General features: G+C 46.2%; 1 protein-coding gene across 1 annotated transcript in view; it reads left to right on the forward strand.

Moving 5' to 3' along the window:
* Positions 1 to 11,064: 11,064 nt before the first annotated feature.
* The window catches only part of Hs3st4 (heparan sulfate-glucosamine 3-sulfotransferase 4), a 405,743-nt gene continuing 393,195 nt past the window's right edge, over positions 11,065 to 23,612 (forward strand). Inside the window, exon 1 of the mRNA NM_001401778.1 lies at positions 11,065 to 11,792. Coding sequence (NP_001388707.1) covers positions 11,080 to 11,792 — 713 coding nt within the window. The 5' untranslated portion in view covers positions 11,065 to 11,079. The remainder of the gene's footprint in view (positions 11,793 to 23,612) is intronic.

The raw sequence follows: 23,612 nt of genomic DNA on the forward strand, positions 1-23,612 counted from the left end.
CAAACAACAGAGACCTGGCTTGTGAGGTTTCTGAGGGAAGTAAAAACTCTATCTAGGCCATTTATGTGATATTTAGAATTAAGAATCACTCAAGTGAAACTTTTGCTTTGCTGGGAAAATTGATCCTGGTCATCTGAAGCTAAAGAATCAGATTAAGTGTGATTAATGTGATTAAGAACAGACCAGTTTATTGGGGCTAAATTTTCTGGAAAGTGTTTCCTCAGTGTCAACAACAGAAGTTGTAGTCTAGAGGTGGCCAAGCCTGTACCTCATACTGACAGCCAAACTTGGCAATGTGTAAGAGTTCTCAGGTGGTGTTGGTTTTGAAGGCTTGAAGGGGTCTGGATAACAGATGGGGCTTGGCACTAACAGAGGCCAGAGGTGAAGGTGCAGCCTCAGCTGCGGTAGAAACTCCAGAATTGAAAGGGCTATAGAAAGACATTAAAACATGGCACTGTATCAGGGTTAGAGTCCATGAAGAGAGCTCAGGAGAGGGTATGGGTCAAGGTGAAACCTAGTTGCAGTGGAGACCCTAGCATTTTGAGATGTCAGGACCAGGGGATGACCACAAAGGACAGCTGCAATCATGGAGCAGAGCCAGCCTGAGCCTAGGAGGCAGTGTGTGTGTGTGTGTGTGTGTGTGTGTGTGTGTGTGTGTGTGTTATGGATGTTAGAGCTTGAAAAGTCACATTTTCTGTCCCTTTGAAGCCCAGAGGATTTTGAATGAGTCCCAGATGTGAGGATTTTAAATGAGTTGAGGATTGTGAATGAGTCCCAGATGTCAGGCAATGAACTTTTTGACCCAGTTGCTTTTTGGTTTTGCCCTTATTTGGTTGTGGTTGTCCCCTGGTTCTTCTCTTGAAACAAGAAAATCTTTAACTTATTTTTAATTTCATAGGAACCCATAGCTAAGAGACCTTGGGATTTTTAGAGAGACTTTGGATATTTTCTATATGTGCATTAGTTTTTGTTTTTGGATACAGGGTTTCTCTGTGTAGCCCTGGCTGTCCTGAAATTTGCTCTGTAGACCAAGCTGGCCTTGAACCCTCAGAGATCTGCCTGTCTCTTGAGTGCTGAGATTAAATTTGTGGGCCATCACAGCCTGGTGACTTTGTATATTTTAGAAAAAACTTTAACTTTTAAATACCTTAGATATTTTAAAGAGACAAAACTTTCAAAATGTTTGAATTCTTAAAAACGGTGGACTTTTATAAAGTTGAAATGCTTTAAACTATAATGTGGATATTAATATGAGATCTTGGGGATAAGGAAGACAGGAAAGGCTATAGATGAATAGTGCTGTGTTTGTATGTCATACAGATAGGGGGTCAATTGTATTGGCTAGTTTTTATGTCAACTTGACATAAGCTAGAGTCGTTTAAGAAGAGAGAACCTCAGTTGAGAAAATGCCCCCACCAGATTGGCCTGTGGGAATCATGCCACTGTGGGCAGTCCTATCCCTGGGCAGGTGGTCCTGAGTTCTATATGAATGTAAGCTGAGCAAGCCATAGCAGCAATCCAGTGAGCAGCATCCACCGTGGCCTGTGTCAGATTCCAGGTTCCTGCTTTGACTTTCTTTTATAATGGACTATAGGTTATAAGCCAAAATGAACCTTTTCCTTCCCAAGTTGCTTTTGGTCATGGTGTTTTAGCACAGAGATAGAAAGCCTCATTAAGACAGTAGTATTAGCTGATTTTCTGTTTTCTAACATTCATACCCTTTATTATTTTTCCTCACTTGCTGTTCTATCTGGTAAAGCCACGGTAATGCTGAACAGAAGCAGTGGCAGGAAACACAAGGTTCCAGACTTAGAATGCCTTCTCTTTATGTTTCATCACGTTTCACCCCAGTATTTGTGTACATTTTGAGAAAATATCCTTTTTCTTTTTACAAAGCTACTTTCAATTTAAGTTGCTTAGTAAGCTTATGACAAAGTACATAACATCGAACTTACTAGGAATATCCCCTTTGACCCGGCTCAATTACATTTTTCTTTTATACAAGAACGAACTGCCTTATTGCCTTACCATCTGTGAGGCCTTCTCTCTTAGCATTCCCACTAGGTTAGGAGCATCCACAATGGGATTTCACTAAGTTAGGTTCCCCGCCCCATACATTTCTTCCTTTTTAGTCTGACTCACTTTATGAAATGTGCTTTCCTAATTGTGTCTGCCTTCAAAACAAAACAAACATGAAAAACAACATCAACAACAAAACCAAGGAGAAGAAGAAGAAGAAGAAGAAGAAGAAGAAGAAGAAGAAGAAGAAGAAGAAGAAGAAGAAGAAGAAGAAGAAGCAGCAGCAGAAGCAGCAGCAGCAGCAGCAGCAGCAGAAGAAGAAGAAGAAGAAGAAGAAGAAGAAGAAGAAGAAGAAGAAGAAGAAGAAGAAGAAGAAGAAGAGGAAGAGGAAGAGGAAGAGGAAGAAGAACAAGAACAAGAAGAACAAGAACAAGAAGAACAAGAAGAACAAGAAAAGAAAAAGAAAAGTGAAAAAAGTCAAGAACAAACAACTTTTTGTCTGTTTCATTAATTTAGCCTCTAGCCTCATCTAGAGTCCAGAATGTACCAGCTTAAAAGTGACATTTGAAACGATGAAGGAATGGCCAAAGTTCAAGAGCAGTAAGGATATTTGATAAAACTGCACGAAGCTGAACAGTCCTCACAGAAACATGGATTCAGAGAGAGAGGTTTGCACACATTACTTATATCCATATAATTGCATTATTGCACGTGTCCAATACAAGAAAAGATTTGCACGAGTTGGGATGCTTTCTGTATTCTGGATGGGAAAATTACAATGTTGTAGCTTCCTTGTACGATGTTGGATTGTCAAGCTGTTGAGAAATAATTAGTGCTAGAAAAACAAAGGGGGAAAGTTAGACTATTGTGCAAAACTGAAAACCAATATTAATCTGTGTATATAGAGCTGTATGTAGAAACATAAAATGTAAAATGTACTAGCAACATTATAGATGAATATTGACATCTTGGGGGACTCAGGACTGAGAGGCTGACCATACGGCAGTGAAGGAAGTTGGGGCATCAGAAACACTGAAAGCAGTGACCTGGAAAGCTGCTAACTCAATAACTGGAAGAAATGTGACAGAGGGACAGAACCCCGATGGCCCTAATAAATAATGGGCTTTTACAAATCAGTAAGAAACCGCACTGAGGGAATAGTAAACTTGTAAAAATGCAAACCAGCAGCTGAGCAGTGTGGTGCCCATATTCACACACCTGATTCCAGGCCTCAGGAGGCTGGCGTGAGGGGATTAGCCTAAAGGAGGATCGTGGGACTCTATCCTCAAAGAAGTAAATAAACAAATTAAACGCACAAAACATACAAGACATGAAAGATAAATGTCTCAGTTAGTCTGGTCTGCCTTGCAAAACTCACTATGTGAGGCTTGACAGACAGCTGGGCAGATTACACGTCTGAAACCAGGGCACCAGTGGGTCTGAGTTTGGGGGAAGACTTTGCCTAGCCTGTAGACAGCCAATTTCTTGTAGTGCCTTCACATGAAAAATGTGTGTTGGGGGAGGGAGGGGGAAAGGAGGAGGAGGGAGGGAGAGAGAAACAGAAAGTGGGTTATCTTTTTGTTCTTATAAGAACCACAGTCCTATGGTGCTAGCAGCCTACCTATTTGTCCTCTGTAATGACTATCTTTTAAAGACCCCCATCAATGAATAGATTCTCCTGGGGGGGGGGGCAAGGGAAGGAGAGGACCACAGGGCACTTTGTAGTCATAAGTTAGCAGCAAGCAAACACTCAGGTGTATTCTCATTTGCATGTAGGAAAAAGTGCAGGTGAATATTTATATCCGTTGAGATGCAAACAGGGCTTGCTGACTCTTCCTGTGCTGGGCAGTTCTTGTGTGGACTTGACTAGAGTCATTTTGGAAGGGGTATCTGCCATTGAGAAAATTTCCCCACCAGATTGGTTTGTGGACAAGCCTGTGGCTCGTTTTCTTGATTAATGACTGATGTTGGAGATCCCAGGCTATAGGTGGTGCCATCCTTGGGGTCCTACATCCTTGCTGTAAGAAAACAGGCTGAGCAAGCCACGAGGACAAGCCAGTCAATGGGGTTCGTCTATGACCTCTGCATCAGCTCCTGCCTCCAGGTTCCAGCCCTGTCTGAGCTCCTCCCTTAATGTCCTTGGTTGGATGGACTACAAACTATAATATGAAATAAACCCTTTTCTCCCCAAGTTGCTCTTGTCACGGGTGTGTACAATGCAACAATGGAAACCCTGACCAGCACACTTTTGCCCTACCTTTCTCAGCCCAGTGTACAGACAACTTGATTTCCATGCTCATTCTGTTTTGAGATGTGCTGTTGGACCTCTTATCTTCTTGATAATCATTGCTTAATTCTGTCCCCCAGATTTCGCTGTTGGGCCCTACCTTGGTGTTTCCCTTCCCCCTCGCTGAGCCTTTTAGCCTGCTATAGCAAGAAATTGTTTACACCCTTGGCAACTGCTCTTAGCCCCTGATTTGGGGCTAGGATTTTCCATGGCACCCTTCCTCCCCACAGAGCCTTTCAGCTTGTTGTTGTTTAAGAAGTTATTTATGCCCCTGATTGGGCCCGAAACTTTTCACCACATAGACTTTTCCTGTTTTCCTGGTTAGGGATTTTCACCTGCCTTGTTGTTTTCCAAGGCTTTTGCCTTTGGTATATAAAGAGATCTTAGTAAAGCCTTGGTGGCACTCGCTGAAAATGGGTGACCCGTGTACGTGTTTTCTTTTAATCACGCAGATCTACGCCCGATATCACACACTGGCGGCGCAGGGGCCGACATTTCACCACATGAGACTTTAAGCTCAAAGCAACTCCTGATTTCTCAGTTCTTTCCCAGAGCTGGGTCCCACTGTTCCTGGTCATCAGTGTAGCATTATTGATCTTCTGCTTCTTGCCTAACAGTGCCATAGCCCCTGTCCTCATTATTTTAGCTTTGCCCCAAAGTCTACCCAGTTTACCCTCAACTTTTTCCAGATGTGCATCTTCATTATCTGCTGCATTTGAGGAAAGTGTTCTTCTGTATTATTTGGAAAATCATTGATGTAGTTTCTAATTCGTTACTTAGCCAAATTTGTAAAACAGAATTCTAACACTTGAGGAATGAAGTCCCTCAGGGTTTTGTCAATTTTTTTAATTTTATTCCTTTAATTTCACTATTTATTTGTTTTATTTATTTATTTTTACTTTTTTATTTATTAATGTGTATTCATTGTGTAAATCAGTGAGCATCACTATTAAATTTCATATACACATATCTGTCCTTTGTTCATATTTAGTTTCTTTTATTCTCTTTTGTGCTCCAACTGCCCTGTTCATATTTAATTTCTTTTATTCTCTTTTGTGCTCCAACTGCCCTTCCTGGTAGTTTCTTTGCTCTTCCTGAATAACACCCAAGCCCTGTCCAGCATGGCCTTGGTAGGGGTGGAATGGCATGGTTTCTGCCCCTGGAATAGGGCCAACAGGGCATGGCCCTCCACAAGTTTCCATGGCTGCTGTGGGGGTAAGCCTTGTTTGTACAATACTGTATAAATTTTTATGTTCCTCCTTCAAGAAATATCCTCCCTGTTAACGTTAATGACTCCATGATAATCAGAGACAGCAAGAGTCCAGGAGGTGAAGGTGTGGCTGACGTCACAGCAAAATGGTAAATGTTGGGAACTTCAGGACAGCCCTTAAGGCTGTGGGAAAGAACTCTAATAACACAAGTTCCAAAATATATAATTTCTCAACTATGCAAAATATAAAGATGCAATATGAATTATAAGATGGGCTTCATGAATCTAAAAGAACAAAAGCAGCTGTATTATGAGTCAACTTGTCAGAAAGATACTAAGGAAGGAGATAAAGAAATTTAGATTTAGGGAGTGGTGATCGAAGAAGATCCCACCCAGCTAAGTTTCTTTTGCTTACAAGAGCAGACAGATTCCTGAGTTCAAGGTCAGCCTGGGACAGAGGGAATTTAGGTCTAGGCCCAGGAATGGTAGAAATGATCATTTCAGGTCTGGGTTCCACCCAGATAGCTTATTGTCTGTGCTTAACAAAGGCAGAAAGATCTCTGGATTCTTTAGAAATGTTATACAAACAAACAAACAAAAAACATGTGCTTGCTGTCTTTTAAGAATCAAGAGGCTGAGGTGAAGGAATGCTGATTAATAGAATAATCAAAAACAGAACCTGGAGTAAATGGCATGTAAAATAAAAGACTTGGCTTATGATCTGCAAGAGATGAGCTATCCAGAGAAGCTTTTAGAATAGCAAGAGAGCACTACTTGGAGAACTCTCTCAAGCAGAACATCTTGGGGTTGGGCGGAGGAAGCTGTCTGGAGATCTCTAGAGAAAGCGGAACAGGGAGAAAGCAGACTGAAGAGCTGTATGAGGCAGAACATAGGCCACCAACTGGCACCCACAATTTGACTTACAGTCATTCTTTTTAGCAGCTCCCAGGCACCCCCTTTCTTAGAAGCCCTCTCCAAGCTGAGGCTGGTCCTTGGCACACCCGACCACTTTCATGTCACGTACAGAGACACACATGTAGTTGCACAAACACACAATAGATTCTGTAAAAGAAAGGTGCGATACCATCTTTCTGTCTTATTTTACTCACCATCATGACCGCAATTCAATATTCCTGAAAATTACATAATTTCATTCTTCAGATTCCTTTATCTCTTCATCTGGTACTGGACATACCGGCTGGCTCTGTGTCTTGGCTATGTGGCCATAAGCACACCTGTGCAGGTATCTCCAGGTATGACAAGCTAGAGTCCTCCTGAGCTAGAGCCAGTGAGAGTCAAATCAGGATTAGCATGTGTATTGTAATCAGCCAGACAGTATAGGTTGTGCTGTGATGGCGACCAAGCCCTATGTCTTTCATGTTACAACCCATGCAGGATTATTTCTCTGTCGTATGCACGTCACTGGGTCTGTGTTCTTCTTGAGGAGCTCCTCCTTCCACAGTTGCCTAGTAGGACAGTGTCTCTCTGAGCTTCTGCTCAGGTTGTGTTTCCGTAGCGGGAACATTCCATGGCTCCATGATGTGGAAGGAATCCAGAAATCACATCCCTCCCATGTCCCCACAAGGAGGTTGGGCAGTGTTTGGAGAATATGGACAATTATTCATCCTCCTGACTATTCTTCCTTATGTCTTTATTTTTTAAAAACAATCTCTCCAATTAAATAAATCCCCCACCCCCAAAACACTTCTGATATTTTTCTTTTTTAAAAATGTCCAGAAAACCACAGTTCGGGTGACTCAGAGATAGTGTGTATTCACCAGGCTTCCGAGTCGTAGCCGCCACGTTCTGAGCAGTTTAGAAAGTTATAATTCAGTGAACTCTGTGGGCTGGGTTTGAAGCAAGGGCACACATACATTTTGCAGGGACAACATTTTAATAGGAAAAGAAGCAGGCAGGGTCTGAGCCAAAATTTAGATCCAACTAATTATTGCTGGCCACCACACATCAGGCAGACGGCCAGGTATCTTTCGAATATGTTAGCTAATTCAATTTAATCCTTAAAAAAAAACAACTTCAGGTGATTCTTATCATTCCTCATTTAACTAAGTAGAAAGTCTGACATGAATGATCGGCTCAGAGGTCATTAAGTAGTAACTAACAGGTATGTCTTGATTCTGTCACCTGAAGGTACAAAGCAGAACACGATGGCATCACAGGGCCGGAGACCACATTCATCAGGCAGGGTGGTGGGGTGCATGAAAGGTGGGACTTCCAAAGGAGGGAGGTAGAAGTTTATTGGGTAGGGAAAGATCCAGAAAGGGCATTAGCAGAAGCAAGAAGCATTCCTCAGAAGCATTGATCCACTTGCTACTGCTGCCTAGGATGAATAGAAATGAGGTGTTTGGAGGCTGGAGATGCATTGGGAGAAAACTGTGAAAACCCAGATAGGCCTGAGTGAGCACGGGTGTTGGCAGTGGAAACAAAAAAACAATCCTACTTCCCCTCCTCAGACCCAGTGGGCATTGCAGCCTGCAGTTGGCACTCTCTCTACATAGAGAGCATCTTTTGATTGTAAGTTTTTTTAAGGACAGGTTCTCAGGGAACTCTTTCATATATAAAAGCCTGCAACTACCTTAGTATGTAATGCGGAGTTTCTTTCTAAGAAACAGAACAAAACCAAACACACACACACACACAGAGAGAGAGAGAGAGAGAGAGAAGGAGAGACAGACAGACAGACAGACAGACAGACAGAAACATTCTTCCCCCTCACTTCTTGGGCATAGTATTTGATCAATGAGATGTCATGCGCGCGCGCGCGCGCACACACACACACACACACACACACACATACACACACACACACACACACACACACACACACACACACACTCTCCCCCACCCCCTGTCTTCCCCATCACTTGTGGGCATGGTGTTTGATCAATGAGATGTCATGCTTTTGACTGTGGCTATTTGGGTATCAGAAAGAGAAGGGAATTCTGAGAAATCTGTCTCATATAAGAATCATAAATGTGCAGGCACAACCCAGACAGACAGTGAAAAAGCAGCCTGCAGGCTCTTCTAAAAGGCCTGAGTTCTAGATCTGAGTTTTGAATACGCTTGGCTCAGGGAGTAGCACTCTTAGGAGGTGTCTCCTTGTTGGAGTGGGTGTGGTCTTGTTGGAGGAAGTGTGTCACTGTGGGGGTGGGCCTTAAGACCCTCCTCTTAGCCAAGTGGGAGCCAGTCTTCTCCTGTCTGCCTTTGAATCAAGATGTAGAACTTTCTGCTCCTGTAGCCCCACATTTGCCTGCCATGCTCCTGCCTTGATAAGGGACTGAACCTCTGAACCTGTAAGCCAGCCCCAGTTAAATGTTGTCTTTTGTAGCATCGCCTTGGTCATGGCGTGTCTTCACAGCAGTGGAAACCCTGACTAAGAGTTGTGTATTCAGACTCTCAGTGAGTAGACTGATCCTTCAGGAAAAGTCTGCAGTTTTCAACTGTTTGGAGCCGATTTAAACCTTTTCCCATCTTCCTGTTGCTGCATGTCAGATATCTGCTATCAGCTTGCCCTTTCTGGACTACATTTTAGCACAATTTTATCAAAGAAATTTCCAAGTCTGAGAGTACACTTTTAGTAAACACTGTCCACAGGGCAGGCTTGTTTTGACTGATGAGAGCCTGGTGATGAGAGGGGGTGGGGGGGTGGGGGGTGTCAAGGGCAGGAAGGCTCTGGCTACAGCATCCTAGCTCCCTAGTTAGGAAAAGGAGCCCAACCCAATGCAGTGACGTTAGCAGACACCCAGACTTCCTGGCAGATGAGCTGAAAGCTGCACTTGAGTGGAAGGAGGGCTGGATGAAGTGACATTTCTGGCAGCTTCAGCTGGCCCTTCCCACTAACATTATAGTAATACAGTTGTGTGTTGGTTGAAAAAAGGCATCCCTAGTTACAGGGAGTGATTTACAGGACACCAGGCTCCGTAATTCAGAGTCTCCTGTGTACCATAAAAAATATATTATAAAGGAATAATCTTTATCTGAACCAAAGCTGCGGTGTAGAAGACTCATGTCCAGCTGAGAGCAGCAGCGAGCTTTTGTTCACCCAGGGAAAAGTCCCTGGTCTTCGTCATATTTGATTAACATTTTTCCTCTCTTTGGCACTAGGTATCTTGTTAATATTTAGACATTATATACATTTTCTTTCAACTATTGTTCCCATTATGAGACCAAATAGAACAGGAGAAGCCAGCCTCAGCAGCAGAAGAGGGGAAAGCTGATAGTCTGGGTACCCAGTTAGCTGTGCCCAGCAGGATCGAGCACACTAGAGCCAGTCCCAGTAAGAACGAAGGGTTCCTGAGAGTGCCTCCTTAGATGGCCTCTTCCCCAATCCTAGCTTCCATCTCTCTCTTTTCCTGAGGTAAAGGCTTTAGAATCTCGCAAAGCCTTCTGACACCACCGAGTGAGAGGAGGGGTGGAAATCTCTCTGCTAAGCACAGGCACCTAAAATACTCAGTGAAGTTACATGCAGATATCCCTTTGCTTATTCAGTGTTTGAGGACACCAGTCCGTGTCAGCTCAGGGAACCCCAAGCTCCCTTAGCCCCGCAGTGCCTCCCACAGGGCACAGGTGGGTGCACCTGTAGTTAAAGGGACCCGGTAGAGGACAGCGCCATCTCCCAGCAGAAAGTACAGTTACTAGGTGATGAGGCAGGGGCAAAAGCTTCTAGTCTGGGAAACCTTGGGGTCTGTGTCAAAGCTCCACCCACCAGGAGCCTTAAAGATAAGGCTGGAGAGGTGGAAGTTGGGGTGGGGAAAGAACTGCATCAGAAAGCAAGGCCCGACGGAGGCTAGGGAAGAGACAGTCAGAAATGGGCTGAGTTTTCTCAGAGTCCCACCGGAGGAGACCTGGGGGAACTTGTCACTGCGAGGCTCGCAGCTTCCCCAGCGCACGACGGCCCGGGCCAGCTCTGGGCTACAATTCCCTCCAAGAGTCTTGAGCGAACGCTGGCGAACGCGGGCACCTCCGACTCCCGTGGGAGCGCAGCGCCAGGGCGGGGAGGGGTCCTCCGCGCGCGCTTGGCGGCCGCTGGTGGGGGCCAGGATCTCCGCTCTCCCGGGCGCCCCAGCCTTGGCGCACGCCTCCGCTCTCGCGCACCCCCTCCGCAGGCACGCGCGAGGCGCACCCCTCCTTCCCCGGGCGGCGGCGGGCGCGCGCTCGGCCCCCTCGCCTCCGCCCCTCAGCGCCCGTCCTCTCTCCCGGCAGAAAGTTAGCAGCAGGGAAGGAACTCGGGGCTGTGGGAGAGGTAGCAGCGGCGGCGCGGAGAGAGCGGGGCGCTGCGCACAGAGCAGGTGCCGCCGCGACTGGGCGCCCCCCTCGGGCTCCTGGCCTGAGGTTGAGGGGGGCGGCGGGGGTTCGCGAGGGGAGGGGGCCATGCGGCCGGGCTTGTCCCCGGCGCAGCGGGACGGCAGCCAGGGCCGGGGGCGCAGCGGCATCGCTCCATGCAGCCGGGGCGGCTGGGCGGCGGCGGCGGCGGCGGCGGGGGCGGCGGCTGAAATCATGTCCGGGCAGCGCCGGGGGCCGCCGCCGCCGCGAGCCGGGAGCCGCGATGGCCCGGTGGCCCGCACCGCCTCCGCCTCCGCCGCCGCCGCCGCCGCTCGCCGCGCCGCCGCCGGTGCCCGGCGCCTCCACTAAGGGACCGCCGGCGCGCAAGCTGCTCTTCATGTGCACCCTATCCCTGTCCGTCACCTACCTGTGCTACAGCCTGCTGGGAGGCTCGGGTTCGCTGCAGTTCCCGCTGGCGCTGCAGGAGCCCCCGGGATCCGCCGCGGAACCCCCGCCGAGCCTGCCACCTCCCTCGCTGCCGCCTCCTGGCGTGCGCCCGGGCGCCTCCTCGCCGCCGCCGGACAACGCTAGCCGCGGGCCACCGCCCGAGCCCCCCGAGCGCTTCACGACCCCCGCGGCCGACGGCTGGGGACTGGCGAGCGGTGGCGGTGCTCGGGACGCCTGGCCCAGGAGCCCGCCTGCCCCGGGAGACGCGGTCACGGAGCAGGACGCGCTGCTGGGGCGCGGGGCGCAGGAGCTGGGCGCCGCCGAGGAGCTGGAAGGCCGGAGGGCGGCCAACGGGAGTGCGGAACGGGGCCCCGCCAGCACCCCTGATTATGGGGAGAAGAAGCTGCCCCAGGCGCTGATCATCGGGGTCAAGAAAGGAGGGACGCGCGCGCTGCTGGAGGCTATCCGAGTCCACCCGGACGTAAGGGCAGTGGGCGTAGAGCCGCACTTCTTCGACAGGAACTACGAGAAGGGACTGGAGTGGTACAGGTAGGAAGGCTGCGGAGTGCGGGACGCGTGAGGGGGTCCCAAGAACCCATAGCTTGGGCATCCAGGGGAGGGCAGTGGGAGTCCTGGCCTGGTTGTGCATAGTCTCTCGGTGCGGAGGAGAGGACAGGACTCCAGCTAAATGATCACTTTATTTCGGAGAAAGGGGAGGAGCAGGTGCCTTGGAGAACTACCAGGCTCCGAATCTGGGAATCCCCAGCTCTTCCTCCTGTCTGCGGGGTGTTTCCCAGCCCAGGCTGATGATAACAGGGCGCTGGGCTTCTAGGTTGAGAACCAGCGGAGGAATGAAACAGGAGAGCTAAATTGACGACGGGCTTTGAGATCCCCAGGAATCAATCAAAAGCTCCCTCAAAAGCGTTTGCGTGGCTGGAATCCAACTTCAGTGTTTTAAGGTCAGAGCAAAATGAACAGTTAAAAAAAACAAAACGGTGTAGGCGCTTTAGCTTTATAGTAAAGGAAGGTTATTTCCTACCTCTGTAACTTTCTGTCCCTCTTGGCTGAATGAACACTGGGTTGATTTAGTATCAGGAGCCTAGGTGCCTAGATGCCAGTTAGTGCTCTAAGAGTGTCTGTGCCCTGTGCAGCGATCTTTCTAATTTGAGCATCCTTGGAGACGTTCGGAGCTACTTCTGCGGGGAGCTACATACCTCTTTCTGACACCGTCAGGGGTTGGTGCTGCAAGGAAGGGAGCAGGAGAAAGTTAAGTGCAGGTCAAATAGCTATTATCTGTCTTTCTTGCCAGACCCGACATTAAAACAACATTGGTGCGTGCACATGCTCAGAATGCAAGCCCCTTTTCTCTCTTGTCCCCCTCTTTCCTCCTGCTTCATAGCTTTCTGGATAACAGATCTGGACGGGTGGCCCCATCTCGATCACATTTCAATAATTAATTGCAACCGTCAAACAGAAACAGAGCCCCTGTCAGCTGAAGCGATGCTATCAGTTCCACAGAGCCAATAGGTAAAATTGTCCTGTGACAGAGTTGTTTTCCTGTCGAAGAGACATGCTTTCCAGGTTTAGATTACAGCCTGGGAAAAGTTTTTGGCCATTACTTTGGGAATGCGTAATAAGCATGTGTGTTGTGACTGTTTTCTCCCACTTTTAAAAAAAAAAGCCTTGTGCTTCAAGAGCTGCGGAGAAGTACACTGAGCCATAAACATTCCAGCACGTCCCACTGAGACACGGAATGTGTCTGTTAGTGTCTTGTCTGTTTCAACAGCAAGAACTAATTGGGATATTTTAGGAGGCTTCAAACAGTCCCTTCCTATCAAAACATAAAACAGCAAGTGCCTAATTTAACTGGAAAAAATCCTTATTTATAACATCACAAGCCATGGCTTCCAGTTTGTGATTATAATTAAAAAGGTGTTAGCATGATTAATGCAACAACAGCAAAATAAAGACAGGGGAAGATGTCTGGGAAGGGTTCGGCTGTTTACTGGTGAGCTACAGGAGTGTCCTGATTTCTTCTGTGGGGTAGCTTTAGCCATAGGAGGGTAACTGGGCATCCCCCCTCCCAGTTCTAATCTTAAAGCTGCGCATCTTGTGGGAGGTGTCAGTTGCCCTTTGAGAGGGGTATAAAGCTCAAACCTTGCAGGGTGTGTGTTTGGGTGGCTTTGCTGCAGTGGAGCTACAGAAAGAAGTGCTTTATTTGGATGACCAATGAAGTTGGTGGGAATGTTTAAACTAGGAAGTCCCTATCCTGGCTTCTAGAGAGTTTTCTAAATGAAAAGAAAGAGATGACTGATTTCTTAGGTTCTTTTACATTGATGCCAGGATTAGGAGTTACCTCACATCAAAACATGGCGACTGAAGGTGTGTGGTGTAGTGATACTCTCAGCCTCCTGATCCCAGCCAATACTTGTGGCTTGGTGTTTGTTAGCCCTTAGTGGGGCTGCTAAAAACAATTGGTACGTCTAGAACAGATTCCACTGGGGCCCAGGTAAGAGAACCATTTGATATCTCTCGGTCCTCAACCCCCCGCCCTCATCCTCTTGCCATATAGAAACACACAAGGCTGAGTGATGCCAATTGGAGGTGAGGCGGAGACCCTCTTAAAGGGCAAGCCTCATGGACGTGTGTGACGACCTAACAGCCCAGGTTTCATTAGCCACTGAAACATGGCTCATGGAAAGACTAGCGGAAGCTCCTGGGGACCTCAAGAACCCAGTGAGCTTCCCAGCCTCGTTGCTGGCAGCCACGCTTTGAAGACATTTGTGAGACGTCATTAGTCTTGTCTTTTCATGCTTGCCCTGAGTCGCTCTCCCATGTAGGAAGGAGGGATGATAGATACATCCTAATGTAGAAATGTGAATAGTGGCTTTGATTCAGACCAGGGGTAGAAACCCTTAGTCTTGGTTCCCAGAGCAACTCTTAGACTGTGGATGATAGCATCTTAACTTGCCTGTGCCATGTCTGCTGTCTACAGCCTGGTGCTTTCACTGAAGAAGCACAGGTTAGCTAAAGGTTTTAAGTTTTCTTTCTTTCTTTAACCCATTCACTCCTTTACTTATTTATAGTTTTAAATGTGTTCCCAGTTGTCCACTGGTTCTGCAAGTGGTCCTGGATTTTGTGCTTCAAGCAAGAAGAGCTGAGGCAAAACTGGAGCGGCTACAACTGGCTTGGGCTTCCCCACTAGTTGGCAGGTCAGCTTGAGCAGGTTCATTTCCGTGGCGTCACTCCAGCTGTCCCGAAATCCGGGTTTTCCTTTGCACCCATGCTGTCGATCTAATGGGATGTACAAGCACTTGGAAGACCAGAAGGTGTACATTCGATTTTCAGGGCAGCACTGGACTAGTGGATTAGGATGTGTGTGTTCAGGCTGTAGAGATACTTAACCTCAGTGATGGACTGACCCAGTCCATGGTTACTAAGCCTAGTGGATCAAGCCCTCTTCTTCTGCCTTACTGGACCTATCTCCAAAAGGGCAAAACCATAAGCAATTTCCTTAAGACTGATAAATGGTCCTGGCAGAGGCCTTGAACCCTTGTAAGGGATGGGACTTTGGGGTCAGACTCCTGGCTGCCACTACAGAACTCATCATAATGACAGAGGGATAGAAGCACTTGCCTCTCTGTTACTTGCCTGTATAGTGACCATGATATTTTGCTCCAGAAGCTGCTTAGCTCCAAGGGGATGGTCTATGGTCTTATGTTCTATTGGGAGGGCGGAGTAACCCTGGGAACTTACTGCGAGTTGCAGGATGCTCAGCTCTTATTCCCCAGTGGTTGGCAGCAGCACTCTCAGCTGGTGTCTGGAGGGAGGACTGAGGACATGAGATGCTGGTATTTGTGGAATGCCAGCCATAATGCCGGCTGGCACTCTCTAGATGTGTTATTCACTGCAGCGTTGAGATTATGCTGTGAACTAAACAGCAGCATTTCTGTTTTATGACCATGTTTTCTTTATTCCTGGAGGTAAGTGGCTGGCTCAAGGCCTTTGGTTTGGTTGCTGTCTGAGCTGAGATTCAAACCTGCATCTGTCCAGTTGCAGATGGCTTTGTTTCTTTGCCTACACCACATTGCCACTCACTAACGCCAAGGGCAGCTGCCTTTCCAGTTCTTACCTTCAGGAAATTCTTAGTGACTGCCCAGTGTGCACCCAGTGCTGTCTCAGGAATGGAGGGTACGGTGAAGCATGAGGTGGGTGGAGCCCCATCCTCCTGAAAACGTCAGTGTGGTGAGAAGGTGGACAGTCAGCAAATAAGCAAGCCAAACAGTGTGAACGTTTTGCTTTGATGAAGGAAGTAAGGAAGACTCAACTAACCGCATGCAAATGGCTGGTACAGCTGAAGGGACCGAATTGGAATACGCTAGAAGCGTAAAATATAGAGAAGGAAAAGTTGCTCAACAGTAATTTTCTACTCATGGCATATAGAAACCCTAGCATTAATACTGAACTAAATAACGTACATTATTAAATTAATTTCGTGCTTTGTTGTTGTTTTGTTGTTGTTGTTGGCACTTCTAGGAGATTAAAACCACAGTCTCCTGTGTGTTTTCCCTACAGAGTTACAGCCTCAACCCCCAATTTCACTTCTTTTTAAACCTTTAAAAGTGGCTATTAGAGAATGTAATGAGGTATCCTTGAGGGATTTGTAGGTCCTTAGGTGCCTCTTGTGCAGTGTCAAGCTTTTAAATGTTAAATATGCCCAGAGATCTTTGCTCACCTGGATTGTGATGCTACAGGTCTTGTGTGTGTGTGTGTGTGTGTGTGTGTGTGTGTGTGTGTGTGTGTGTGGCGGGGTGAGGAGGGAAGGGTGGGACAAGGTGCTGGGCTTCTGATTTTCTAAGATGCCCTCAATGCCATTGTTGCTACTGAGTCTTAGAACTTACTTTGACACCACTGATGTGCAAATGTACACACGCACATTTGTGTACGTGTGTGTGTGTGTGTGTGTGTGTGTGTGTACGTGTGTTCACTCTCATAGGTGTTTTTACATACAGATGTGTTATTTTGAGGTGATCCCGTGATGGGAATTATGTAAACGGAGTGAAAGGGCGAGACACAGAACCAGTTGGAGAAGTTCCCAGCAGAGGGAAGAGTGAGTGCGAAGGTCCTGAGGAGGAATCACATTTTGTGGCTCTGCAGCATTCGTTCATCACTCTAGAGGAAACTGACTTCACACAAGACACTGCAACCAACTGAGCTCCAGTGCATAGGTTATATGACGTCATTCAGGTTCAGTGTGTCTGATAGTCATTTCTTCCAACAGGCTTGTTGGGAGAAAAAGCCCAACAAGGAGGACTTTGCAACCTGTGCCTCTTTCGTATTTTAAACAAACTCAGGTGACATTGGGGCCCATGTGGGTCAGATAAATGAAAGTATCGAGCTGGCAGAGGATGCTCTTGAGCTCACTTCCCCTGAGCTAGGGGTAGCATCAGCCCTGTTCTGGCTACACTTCCAGGCACACAGGACCCGAGGGGTTATCAGATCTTTATTCTGCAAGAAGAAATGGGAAGTCAGGTTTTGATATAAAAATCTTCTGGTTTTTAGTGCTGGCTTCAGATTTCAGTTCCTTAAAACATGCTGTGTAGGCCAACACTGTAGCACAAATGAAACCCACCTGTGGGCTGCCTGCACCCGACTTGCAACCAGTTTGTGACCTCTGGGCTAAACACATTTAGGAAAGGAACTGGGGTGCTGTGCAGTGGCCAGAATTGTGGCTTGCATGTGCTACTTGGGTTAGCATTTCTCCCTTTTCTAGCGTTTTGCGAGAGCTATGGGGAAACACCTCCCCGGAATGTGACATTAAGCACCAACAGTGTCTGATGCAAACATTGAGGCAGAGAAGGAACGTTCATAAGTAAAATATCGTTTTGTTTCCAATTAGCCTTCCCGCAGGTAGGCCCAGTTCCTCTGCCTCAGTCTCCTTCGTGCAGGGATCACAGCTGTGTGCTGCCACGCTAGCTCTTTGCTTTCTTTTCTTTTGTTTTTCAAAGCTGAGGATGGGATTCAGGGCCTTATTCATGGCAGGCAAGTGTTCAACCATATATTCCCAGCAGGAAAATTCTTAATGATCCGAAGTGACCACACTTGAGCTGTACATAGATGACTTGGGTTTATAAGATCTATTCCTGTAGGGAGAGCGGAGACCTAAGAGGTAGCAAAAATGGGGTCTAGGTTTTGCTTTGTTATGTCAGGTACCAGCGTGCTTATATTAATAAAGCCCATTTTCTGACTGAAACATTTGATCCTTGAATGCAGAGCAGGCTCTTTTCAGGGATGGATATAGGAGTATGAAGGGATATGATGTGAGACAGGCCCTTTCATTTCTGAGCCAGGATCCACCACATGCTCACTGTGTGACCTTGGGTAAGTCGATAGCTATCTTGAAGCTTCAGCTTCTCCATCTATAGAATGGGTTCACTGTCGCTTACTTCCAAAGCACGGTAAGACGATGAACCACAGTGACGTCGCAAATGCCTTGTGTAGAGTTGGTGACATAAGGTACCCTACCTGGCTTCTTCAGTTTCCTTCAGTGCCTTCCTTTTTATTCTGCCCTGCAGCATGGAGGACCCTAAGGAGAAAGTCATCCTAATTTGTCATTCATTGAATACTGCCTTTTATTTCAAGATTATATCTGAAAGAGAGCTTGTGAGTCCCCAGCAGCTCTTAAGTAGTTATCCAGAGAACAATCAGAGGGTTCCAGAAGTCGGCCTCTTGGCACTGAGTGGGAGAGGAGTCTAATTTCCTGAGGTAATCTGGTCATGCTCTCCACCCAGAGGAACCCGAGGAAAAATGACCCAGTTCTCTGGGCTGCCACTCTCTTGAGCCTCTGGCAGAAATGCAAACCGTTTGCCCTGGATATCCTGAAGCCTAAGCTGCCAGGTAGGTGTGTCTTCATCTTCCCCACAGAACCCAGGACACCTTGTCACACTCCTGCCTGAGCTCTGGCGAAACCACTCAGGTGCCCCAGCCATCTGACCATGATTTATTTTTTATCTTTGTACGCCTTACCAGACCCATTTTACTTTAAAATTGAGTCTGTGTAGAGGCCTCAAGATGCTGGGTGAGTTGAGGACTGCTGGCTTGGATGCTCCAGAGCTTGAAAAGTTTTGGTTTTTCGTAATGGACACTCTCTCTGGAAGGGATGGAGCCCTCACCAGCCCCCAACAGCCTAGTCAGCTCTGGATCCCATTGGTTTCTGTGGTTTAACAAGCTACTCAGCAACTGTCTTGGGAATTTTGGTCTGAAATTATAATTCACCACTAGAGACTTTACGCTGATCTTGTCATTAATTAAAAACAGAAGGTTGATTTCTTTCCCCCACCAAAGCACTCACTATTTAGCATTGCCTGACTCTTAAAATTATATTTATAATCTTTATTTTAAGAGTATACTAGCTACTTGTGTTGGCCTACACCGTTAGTCTCAGCATTCAGGAGGCAGAGGTTGGCAGATCCCTGTGACTGTGAGGCCAGCATGATGCACATAGTGACTGTGAGGCCAGCCTGGTCTTCATAGTGAGTGTGAGGCCAGCCTGGTCTATACAGTAAGTTCTAGGCCAGCCAGGACTATGTAGTGAGACCCCTTTAAAGAAAAAATGGAAGAACCTGCAGTTTAGAGGGGAATGAAGTAATGTTTATTAGTTTATTAATACATGTGAACGTATTATATATATATATACACACACATACACACATATACATATATACATACACACACATATATAATACTTTGCATATATGTTGGTGGTTTCAAGTTGAACTTAATTTAAAACTAGAAGATGACTATGATGTCTGATGTATATATGACTAGGATGCTTGTTGGGTCATGGGCTTTAAGAAAACTGTACCTAGAGCTCAAAGAGTGTCAGTAGGTTTCTGCATTCTTTCCTCTGCTGTGTTTGTCTTGCTTCCTTCTCAGGTGGGCTGTCTCATCCCATTTTATTCCAGGCAGTAAGTAACACCCCTTCCCCCACTACCATGTTTCAAGGATGGCTTTTAAGAGTGTCTGTAGAGAGTGCCTAGAGACACCATTGTCCAGACTGTGACACACGCCCCCTCCTAAAGCAGGGCTTGGGGGTGCTCTCATTAGGCCAGGGATATGTAGATGCTTCTTTGACTTGAGAAGGTGGTAGGGGTGTGGCAGCAGAGGTAGTCTTACCAAAATGACAGGAAATAATTTGCTTGAAGAGCAAGAAGGGTCTATGGAGTTGATGTTACACCCGATGCTCATGAAACAGGAAAACCTTCTGGGGTGGCACATTATCGGTCGGCCATCTAGCATTTTAATTGGTAAGAGGTTGAAAGGGTTAGTTTGAGGTTGGGTTTAGTTGCACTTCTCATTCATTCATTCATTCATTCATTCAACATGTAATATCCACTTTGTACCATTTACTGGGCTTAAACATGGCCCCCAATTGGAGATATGAACATGGAAATGATTTTATGATAAAGGAACACAAGTCCTGACTGAACAGGATTCACTCTAAGAATGGAAGGGAGGTTCAATCCTGACAGTGTAATTTATTGTTAGGTTTAACAGATGTGCCAATTCTTGTGGTATATATTGTGGATAGTGGAGAGAGAGAGAGAGAGAGAGAGAGAGAGAGAGAGAGAGAGAGAGAGAGAGAGAGAGAGATATTCTTTTCTGGAATCTGGTCACACTAGCTCCTCTGTAGGAACTTCTCAGTCTCATTCCCTTTTCCTGGAAGACTCTGTCCCCAGTCTCTAGGTTGCTGGTGTCTCCTTATCAAGTCTTCAGGTGTTGGCTCAAGCTTAGAGCCTTTTAATAGACCATTCCTATGTACATAAAGGTCTTCCTGTTCTTCCCCGCCCAGCTACTTTACTCTTCTCATAAGGTATACTATTCTTCAAAGTTACCCTGGTCACTTACCTGCTCATTGGATGGTCATCTACACAGAAACAAGGACCCTGTCCATTTCACTCCTTACCAGTGCGCACAGTAGACAGTCACAAGGTGATGATTTGTTACCTGACAATAAAGAATCAATGAACCCATTAGACAAAGAAGAGTCTTTTGTGTGTAACACTGCAGACCTCAGAGAACAAGGAGCATGTCTGTTCCTTGGAAACTTGGGTTATTGATTGTCGTAAATGCTTTCCCATGTTAATTCCACAAGACAACTTGGGGTGTAAGGGAGATAACTTAGGATGCCTGTTAGGGTCCCATCCATCTCTCCTCACAGGTATATGTATTCCTATTCTTTTACAGATAGAGGGTGAAACTGGGTGGGTAAACAGGGTTCCCAAGGACATAGAGCAGGCTGTCAGGAGCCAGCTGTCTGTCTGCTATGACAAATGACTCTTGTTTCCTGGCCTCTGTGGCTTTAGTGATGCTCTAGGAGAAGAGCCTTGGTTCTTTCTCATAGACCATTTTATCCCAGGAGTTGTTGAGATTGAGCATCTCTAAATGCATCATCAAAGTATCATTGTCACTGGAACACACTCACCATCCTCGCACCCAGGCTGGGCCTAACGGTCCTAGGTTCAGGGATAAATGTTTCCACATTACTTTCCATTTAATAATCAGTTACAAAGGAGTCTTGTGTTTGATTTGTGATATTTATTGTATAGGTGGATCTTCTTTCTTGTGATTCCATATTAAAGCTTCTGTTGAAGGTGAGAATCTTGAGTGTTGCTGGAGCTGAGGAAATATTTGAGTTTAATCCTGGTGCTATCTTATCCATGGGCACTTTGGATTTTAGCGTCACTTGGCATTTTGATAAAGAATGTGAATTTGGGGCTAGGGAGATGTCTCAGTGCTTAAAGGTGGGTGCTTCCCACACAAGTTTGAAAACCTGAGTTTGAATCTCCAGAAGCCAAGGGAAAGCTAGTCATACAGTGTGACTTGTCTATAAACCCAGGGCTCCCTTGAAGAAATGGAGGGAGAGGCAGGTGAATCCCTGGAAGCTCCCGGACCAGCTAGTGTGGTATCCACAGTGACAAAAGAAACATATTCTCAAACAAGGATGAATGACTAGGACCAAACACCACACATGTACCTTGACATATACTTGCACATGCCTACATATATGACTCTTCACACACATGTATATACACATTGTATACAAACACACACACACACACACACACACACACACACACACACAAACACATGCATGCACATTAAAAAGAGAAATAGATAAAAAAGGAAAAAAGAACTTTTAAAGAGGTGGACTTGAAATTAGAAGTTTCAGTTTTGAACCAGAGTTCTAAATACGTCTCCCTTACATGCAGATTAGTACTTAACTTTTGAATCTTGTATTTCACATCTTTAAAGTGGGACTAGTATCCTCCTCTGAACCCATGGGAGTTTTGCAGGAGGGAACAAGAGTTCTAAGCAGGAAGCTACCTCGCCCATCTACACGTGTTAGTTGTTGTTAATCCACGCACGTTTTCTGAATTCCTCCAGGTAATTGGTTTTCTGGGATGTTGCACTCCAGGGAATGCCTGAAATACAGGACAATTCCTCTTATCATAAAGTTAGATTAAGAAGTTTAATTTACAGAAACTATTATATAGCATGGATATCAAATGTTCTGAGCGCAGACTGCAGAAGGTTCCAGAGAACTCTTGGGCAGCCTTAATCTGCATAACTCTTTCCCCTGACTTATGACCACTGGAATTTTTTTTATCCTGAAACAACATAAAGAGTAATGGGGCATGCTTGCTTTGTCAGACTACCCTGCAGTTAATCACCTCTAGAACTGACCAGAAGATTCTCTTATTTGGTTCTCAATTGGCTCATCATCTTCCCCCTCCCTGTGCACACCTTGGCTGTGATTCCCAAGCCGGTATATTTATATATAGAACCTTCTAGTTGCCCATCTATCCTGCTTTTTAATCCTTTGTGGTAGGCAGAGTAATAGTTCCTTGGAATATCTTTATCCTAATTCACAAGATACATCAGATTTCATGGCCAAGGACAATTAGATTTCTCATGGAAATAAGATTATGTGCTAACTAGCTAACAGAATGACAGATTGTCCCATATTTTTGGATGAACCCAATTAATTACAAGAAACCTCATAAATGGAAGGGGAGGTGGTGAGAGAATCAGAGACACAGAGTGTGTGAGGGATCCAGTCAAGTATGTCTGGCTTCGAAGACAGAGGGAAGGGCTATGAGCTAAGGAGTTTATTCAGAATCAGAGAAAACACGAGGAAGTAGAGCTTTAGCATCTTCTGAAGGAAGGCAGCACGGGGACACTTCCGTTGAGATTCATCTTAGATGTTGGTCATGTGAACAGTAAGATAATGTATTTACATGGTGTTGAGCCTCTAACCTTTCGAATACTTGTTATAGTAGCCATAGGAGATGAGTACACTTTGCTTTTCTCTCTTTGCTTTTTTCTTCCTTTCTGGGAAAAAGTCATCTTCAGGGCCTTCTGGTTCTCTTCTCAAACAGATGGAGTGGATCAGTGTATGAATGCACAGTAATTCCAGAATGTAAAAGTACAAGGGGCTGATAGAAGCTAGGGGTTTCTGTCTCTTTTAGGTAGTGAGCGTTGATCATCAGAGTACGTAGCTGCACAAGCACCAGCCACCCAGAAGCCCAAGTCTGAAATGAAGCTCAAGGGGACAGGTGCACAAGTCTGAATACCAACCTACTCACACACCAGCCAGTGTAGACGGAGGCTCCAGGTGTATGTGCACCACCAGATCTTTTGGATCCACATTCCTTTCTTCTTGTTGCTCCACCATCCCCAAGGCAGTTGGAAATGCAGAATCTCTAGTCCAGCTCTACCTTCCTGATGCAGAAGTTTGCATCTCAGAAGATGTGCTGCTGCTGACAGGGTTTGAGAACTAGTGCTCTAGAACAGTGGTTCTCAACCCGTGACCCCTAAAGTCTGTCAGAAAATACAGAACATTCACAACAGTAGCAGAATTACCGTCAAGTAGCAATGAAGATATTATTATGGTTGGGGGTCACCACAGCATGAGAAACTGTGTTAAAAGGGCACAGCATTAGGGAGGTTGGGAACCACTGTCTTACAATGAAGTGTTTCAGCCTTGGCACTGGTGATGTTTTGGGATGGGCCCAAAGACTCTGTGGGGAAGACCGGTCTTGTGTACTTACCAGCATTTCTGGTCTCTCTCACTGTATGCCAGTAGCACCTCCCCTTCAGTCAGGGTAGAGAACAAAATGGCTTCAAATTTTGTCACATGTCACCATGCAGTTCCAAATTACATCTAGTTGAGAACACTAGGGTTTTCCTTTCTTTCCTGGGACTTCGATCCATCCACACTTCAACCTCAGAAAAAAGGGGACCAATTTCTTTTTACGCAAAGATCACACCCATAACTTCAAGTCTCCTTCTTGTGTCAAGAATTCA

This window comes from Rattus norvegicus, chromosome 1 (genome assembly GCF_036323735.1).
Source record: "Rattus norvegicus strain BN/NHsdMcwi chromosome 1, GRCr8, whole genome shotgun sequence".
NCBI classification, from domain to species: Eukaryota; Metazoa; Chordata; class Mammalia; order Rodentia; family Muridae; genus Rattus; species Rattus norvegicus.